This window comes from Belonocnema kinseyi, chromosome 1, assembly GCF_010883055.1.
Source record: "Belonocnema kinseyi isolate 2016_QV_RU_SX_M_011 chromosome 1, B_treatae_v1, whole genome shotgun sequence".
Classification (NCBI taxonomy): Eukaryota; Metazoa; Arthropoda; class Insecta; order Hymenoptera; family Cynipidae; genus Belonocnema; species Belonocnema kinseyi.
In genome coordinates this window covers 109,983,091-109,990,410 of record NC_046657.1, presented here as the reverse complement: position 1 = coordinate 109,990,410, position 7,320 = coordinate 109,983,091, and the positions used below count along the sequence as shown (strand labels likewise).

The following is a 7,320-nucleotide window of genomic DNA, read 5'->3' as shown; positions in this document are numbered from 1 at the left end:
CGGGTTTGAGTTAGATGGACTGGAAAATGTAGATTTTACTGAAAATAATACTAAACAATTCATAATTTTAAGTAAAAATGAATTATAAGCGTTTTCTTACAAGAAAATCGGCCGTCGCTACCTGGGTGGTGGAGGTAGTGTGCGCGCCTGCTACTCTTTGGAAATGCTACTGAGCAATATGGCAGCAATGTATGTGGTCAGTTCTACTTCTTCACGTGCGCCTCATTTTCAGAACTGCGCGAACGCCATCTGTGCCGGGCCATTAAATATTTATATAACCTCTCACTTCATAGTAGTTGACCTAGCCTGCACGATTGTTGGGCAACGTCTGACACTCACGGGCAGTAACTTCATTAGAGAGTGCGACATATCGGCTAATAGCGCAACTATGGTCCTCGCCGGACGCTGAGGGCTTTGAGATCACGCTTAGTCAGGGCACGGAGTAATAATGAGGAGACCGTTCATGCTGCACAAAGCGTCTCGAGTTTTGAATGCGGTAACTGTACCTTTACTGATAGGCCTAAACATTTGAAGCCAATGCTTACATCAAAGGGGACATGCGCACTGTAATTTGCTACCTTATCTTCTTCCGCGAGAAGTATTCGAGTGAGTGCCATGTTGAATGAAAACTCAAAACTGAGGTTATGTTCCCGTAAATATTGTCAATCGAGTTTTTCAAACGTGTTTATTTATTTATGTGTTTTTGAGCAGAAATATGCAAACAAATTGTGACCTGGAAACTGCGTAAGTCATACAGATATAATTGTAATCATAGAAAGATATAAAATGTGCAGATTCAATAATGTGACAGTATTATATCAGGTAAGAAATTTCTTTATTTCATCAAAATTTAAAAAATTCCTTATGTACTTTTGTTCTGATAGGATTTTTGACACTTTGGAACAGAACACGCCATTTTTCCCAGCTAGATTTTTATTTTGCAAATTTTCAATTGTTAAGTTTACTTGACTTTTCAAAAACTTTTGCAAAAAATTAATAAAACCTCCATTTCTGCCGTTGTTGAGGTTGTCAAGCACTGACACTAACTCGCACACTTTTCGCGGGAGAAAAGGAGATGGCAAATCACAGTGCGTATGTCCCCTTCGATGTAAGCATTGGCTTCAAACGTCTAAGTCTGGCAGTAAATGTACAGTCACTGCAGTCAGAACGTTTGTACACAGATCGTTCACCTTATTATTACTCCGTGGTCAGGGGCTCTGCTAATCTTAACCATAAAATAATAATGAAATAAATAGTGATGTTGGAAGGGTAAGATTTATGAAAATAATTTTGATTGTGATATAAAACCACAAAGTTAAAAAAAAATCAAATTCAAATCTGAAATGAAGAATCTTACACATAAATCATAATTCTGCCTTGGTAGCGGGACTTTTCTAAAATATCTGGCATTCTGAATGGCAAGAGACAATTTTGGAAAGAAATTATAATTCTGATTTAGTACTGACAATTTCACTAAATCATTATAATTTTTAAATTCAAAAGAAAACCTTCTAGAAAAATTATAATTCATATGTGAAATAGAGAATTATTCAAGGAATTATAATTGTCACACGAAAAAAGAAAATTTTTGAAAGGAATCATAAGAATAATCTTCTTGATTTTGAACAGGAAATTTTCGAAAAGAATTACAATTCTGACTCACAACGTGAGATTTTAAGAAAAGATTATAATTGTGAGTCATGAAAAAAAAGTTAAAAAATCATAAGAATTTGAATACGGTTTGCCCACTCCCATAGAAAAGTGGTGAACGGATTATAGTAATTCCTACGTCCCCTAGGTGGCGTTCGTGGGAATTCAAAATTCAAAATGAACTTGAGCAGACGACAGAATTGATTTTGTTCAATTTTTGATTTTTGTCGGGTTTTTTTATTGGTGAAAATCTATTGTGAATCCAGGATCATCACGCAAAGAATAATAATTCTCGCAGCTACAGTGAATACTAGTTTTTTTGTTTAAGTACTTATTATTCATGTATTGATAACACAATTAGTGTATTTGACTTGAAGAGAAGTGAACATAACCTAAAAAGAAATTTGTTTTTGAATGATATTTATCGAAAATTAAAAGCAGTAAAATGAAGTATATATGTACTCGTTTTTTTTTAATCGAAAATAAAAAAAAAATATTCAGTAAAATTGACTTAGAATTGAATTTCAATTTGAATATATGATAAGCATGAGAACTGTAAACAGTAAAACATAACATTTTGTCTGTGGAATATATTTTCCATTCAAAGCTATTAAGAATATATTAAAATATATGAGGCACTGCGAATGGCAAATAGGTAAAGCCCAAAAATAAAATTCTACATGAGAAACAAAAAACGCTTTCTGTAATAGGATTAAAAAAATAAAATTTGTAGAAAATTATAGAAGCTAATGGTATTTGCGAGTTAAACTTTTAATATATTCAAACAGTAAATAAAAAATCCTGAGAATAGTGAGAGGGGGGAGGGCGGAATTGGACTTACCTCGTGGTCATTCTTAATTATTTAAAAGTGCAATTTTTCATGTTTAAAATGTATAAAAACTTTAGAATTGTTAGAAAAGGATCTCTAATTATAAAAAAGCACCACACATGACAGAAAACTCAAGTTTGACGGATAATAGGCAGGAAAAACGAAATGGGACTTACTTAGTTTTCATACTCATTTCTCTACAACCACAACAACTTTAAACACGTTTTTTCGTAGAATTAAAACACATAAATTACATTAAATACACATAGTGAAAAAATTAACAATACAATGTAATATCCAAAATTCGTGCGAAATGCATTTTTCACTTAAGTGAATTTGAAAAATTGTAGGCTTGTTTGTTTAGTATTTTGAAATATATTTTGCGTAATTCACTGAAAAAATCATTTTGAAATTAGATGTAAATATTTAAACTGTGTTTTCATTTTTTATTTATTTAGCATTTCACGTCGTTAAAATGGAGTGCGTAGTTCCTGGTTGCAAATCTCGGCGTAATGTACAAGAACATGGGTTTCCGAAAGATTTCAAAGTTGGCGAATAGTGGTTGAAGAACATATGCAGCCCCAAATTGGCGACACTTCCTTATGAAGAAATTCGCCAGAAACAGTATCGTGTGTGCTTTAAGCACTTCGAAAGCACTTCTTGGATCACAACTTTCCAAAGTCCTCGTTTGAGAGACAATACAGTTCCGATACTGTTTGTTCCCAATAACCCATTATTACGATGCGTGCTTCCAACAGATGCTATTGATTGCAACGCTGACAAAGTTGAGGATAATTCACAAGCTGAATTATCTCCTTCACTGAAATATACGAAGCCACCAAGAATAAACGAAAAAAGGAGAAGCTCTTTGAATACTCCACCTGAGAAGCGTATTTTTACAACTGAACCCGAATCTTCTGCAACACCTAAAAAAATCAAATCTACAGGAAGTGAGAATCATTTAGAGAATGTCCTCACTGTAATTGTGATGTGCGATCCTAATAATGATTCACTGTTGAATGATCCAAAGGGATCCGTAAGAAGAAAACTCACCTTGAACGATGAACCTAAAAAAATGGAATGTGAGGGATTTGTAAATAGTCTACCCACAAGATAAACTGCATCTAGATCAGTATCTGCTGAAAGAATGACATCACAAGAAGCAACATCGAGTTCATCATGTGCAAAAGTACGGAAGAGAGTTGAAATTATAAAAAAACCGTCTGGCGGTAAGCCAAAGAAGCGAGTCATTTACGAAGGTGTTCGTAAGAGATTGCAGAGAAGAAGACTTCTGGCGAAGAAAAATCGAAGTGTCGACTTTACAGCGAAGGCCAAACAAGTATTTGAAGAAGCCCTCAGATTACGGAAGAAGCTGCACAGAACTAAAAGTAAACTTCAGAGGTATGAAACTGAGAACGCATTTATGCAAACTAAAATTGATTTAATGCAAAATAAAATAAATTTACTGCAAAGTAAATATATTTCATTTGATGCAAATAATGAAAATGATATGAGGGTATAGGTCGAATAGTATATTACCGTTCTTATAAAATAATTCTAGTTTTTTTTTAAACCTCATTATGGCTCATTATAATATGATTTGTATTATGCTATAACAAGCAGTATCATTCTAAAATCAAGAAAGTGAGTTACTAGCAGTAGGACTCGTTTTTGAGTCTTGAAAAGTATGTCTGCAGAACGTGTGACTCTTTTGGCACGAAAATGATCTATTTATAAACACATTATTGAATCTAAAATTTTAATTTCTTATCCAATAATAGATATTGTTTCTGAATAGACAAGTTTGGTACAAGGAGAATCACTTTTTTATATAGGAACTAAAAAATGTTCACTATTTTTCTATAAGAACAGGTGCAAACACGAATCATATTGAATTCCCTCCTTTGAATTTGAAGTGTTCTTTTGGCATGGAAAAATAATTTGTTTTTTGTAAATATTTTTTATTCAGTTTATGTACGTGATTCTTAACAGGGAAAGTACAATTGCGAAAAGGATTGTTTCGTTACAATTTTTAATTTTAACTAATTAATTTAAATTTAATTGATTTTGAATATTCTTATTCATGAATGTTTGATTTTGTGATGTTTATCGATTTACAATATTTTCATGCATACATCTATAAGTTTCTTATTACCATCTTTGATTTTCATTTATCATACGTAAAGGTAGACATTTTACATGAAAAAAACTTTTTATTATTTTGGGACATAATTTATTGTTCAGATTTGTACCATCATGTCTTTTATGTATAGATTTAAGAATAGAGCAAAGAAATCTGCACTGCGTCAATACTCGGAGTTTACAAAGAATCTAGAAAGACTTTCGAAAACGCAACGTTCAATAGTGGAAATGCAATTGCGGAACGTAGAAAAGAAACCACATGGTAGAAGATTCACGCTAGATGATAAACTAACGGCTCTCAGTCTGTATAAGCATTCGCCTTCTACTTACAGATTCATTCACAACATTTTGATATTGCCTTCCGTAACTACTGTTAAGCGCGATTTGGAAAAAATCGAGCTAGACACGGGCATTAATCCTAACGTAGCACGGTTTTTGAAGAATTGTGTGGCTGACATGAAAGACGAGAGACAAAAAGTACAGCTTTTGATGTGGGATGAAGCATTCTTGAAGACTCAACTCTGGTATGACTACAAAAAAGATAAGATAATTGGCTTTGAAGACTTTGGGAATAGAAGCACTAGTAATTTCACAGATCACATTTTAGTGTTCATGATTATAGGGTTGCTAAAAAACACCAAACTTCCACTTTCGTACTATTTTTGTGGTTCTCAAACTTCATATGACCAATTGATGGCATGCATTAAAGAGAACGTCAATTTGGTGAAAAACGCTGGATTAGATCTAGTTGTAACGGTTTGCGACCAAGGCACCTCTGATGTTAGAACCATCAAAGAATTACGAAGACAGTACGAGGAAAATTGTTTTCGTAAAGGTGTTGAGCTAGGTACTTTGAAAAAGTATACGAAATGGATGTCGGAAGTGACAAAATGTATCGTAACATACCAAAAGTTACAAGGCATCACGTCAAGATTGGGAGAATCCGGAAGATGAAGGACTTGTTTAGTAGACAAGTCTTAAGTCGATCAATGGTACGGTGGTTGGAAACAACGACGAAATTTAATGGTGACTCAATGTTTTGAGAATTTACTTTCATTAATTTAAACTAAGTTCTGAGATCTATTTTGAATAATTTCAATTTTTCCATTAGCACTCATGTCTTTGCTCGTATTTAAATCGTAAAATGAATTGTTTAGTCTATTTCATATTGTGTATTTTGGTTGTGTGCATGTAAAATATTTGAGTGTAAGCAAATTATTCGAAGTGCATTTTATTTGATTTGAATTTTTAATGCAAAAAGATACACTTTTAAACAACTAAGAGAACATTTGAATTTTCAAGGAAAATGAATGCATTTATTGATGAAGGTAGATTATTTTCCAACCAGTTTATTTTTTAACCACGTTATTGAGTTTTTAAATAATAATTAGGAATTTTTCACAAAACAGATTAATATTTAACAAAACACACAGTTAAATTTAATATTAAAAAAGATTTAATTTTAACCAAAAAGAAAAAATTTTAATTTTCACTACAAAAAATAAAATTTCAAGAAGCAAAAATAATTTTAAAAAATAGACGACTTTATAATAAAAGAGATTAATTTTTACCTAAATTGGTGAATTTTTATATCAAATTAAATAAATAAGTAACAATAAATAATAAATTTAAATTTGTCCTGCAGGTCCTATCATTACAAGCGAAGGACCAATTGAAATGGAAAAAAGTGCCATTCACACAGCAAAGTATGCTGACTTTGCTGACAAAAGGTTTGATTCCTTCAATGGCAGGAGGAGCACTATTGATCCGGCAGTAAAGAAGAAGCCTTTATCGCAAGTGGTAACTGATACAAGTCCACATTTCGAATTTCGGAAGCAGGCATTGACGGAAATGCAAAACATGCGATATGTTTCCAAGGATAAGAAACTTCCACTTCCAAATCCTCCATCCTTCGTGAATTGGAGGTATAATCTTCGTTCTATGCCAGAATTATGGAAAGTTTTGAAAAGTAAAGGCTTTCCGCACATGAAACCTGGTTACTTAAATCAGAACACTGTCGAAAATTTTTTTGGATCCAACAGAAGCTATGGTTTGCGCTACAACCAGGCTGTGGACTCTAGTATAGGAAACCGCGGTCACTTATATTTCTGATACTGTTTTGCGGGCTGGTTAGATGGCTCTGTCGGTCGTTCCCCCCTTCACGTCGCTCAGGGGCCATACTTGAATCTATCTCTCTCACTCCTTTACTGTTTACCAAATCACAGCTGTCGAATGCTTTGAGTGTCTTGTGTTTGTTTGTGGTGTCCAGTGCTGTCAGAAAAATACTAAAAATGAGCTTTTTGAGTGATAAACAGAAGTGTTCAGTTTTAAGCTGTCCATCAACTCGTCGGGAAAAGTAAATCAAATTTGTGAATCGAATTTCCGTTATATTTTTTAGACTGTTACAAATCTTCAAAATCTGATTTGCATGGCTTTGAAGAATCTTTTCAATCTTTATGAGTTTTTGGAAATCTTCTTGAAAAGTGGTTGAAAAGTGGTCAAAATTGAAAACCATATTTTTCCGTATTGAAATTCTTTTTTGACGGAAACTTTTCCTTATTTTTGTACCAAATCAGATGAGAAAAAATATTTTTTGGAGCAAAACCTCCATATTTTATTTAATAAATTTAACGAATTCGGCGTTTATCAATTAAACAATGCAACAACTAAGTCTACAACATTTATAAAAGTAATTTAGG

The 7,320-nt window shown here is 32.9% G+C and overlaps 1 protein-coding gene across 2 annotated transcripts in view; it reads left to right on the top strand.

Moving 5' to 3' along the window:
• The window catches only part of LOC117173217, a 123,993-nt gene extending 116,918 nt beyond the window's left edge, over nt 1–7,075 (top strand). For both annotated transcript variants that reach the window (XM_033361683.1, XM_033361674.1), the window contains exon 3: nt 6,267–7,075. In XM_033361683.1, coding sequence (XP_033217574.1) covers nt 6,267–6,398 — 132 coding nt within the window. In that variant the 3' untranslated portion in view covers nt 6,399–7,075. The remainder of the gene's footprint in view (nt 1–6,266) is intronic.
• Nucleotides 7,076–7,320: the final 245 nt, after the last annotated feature.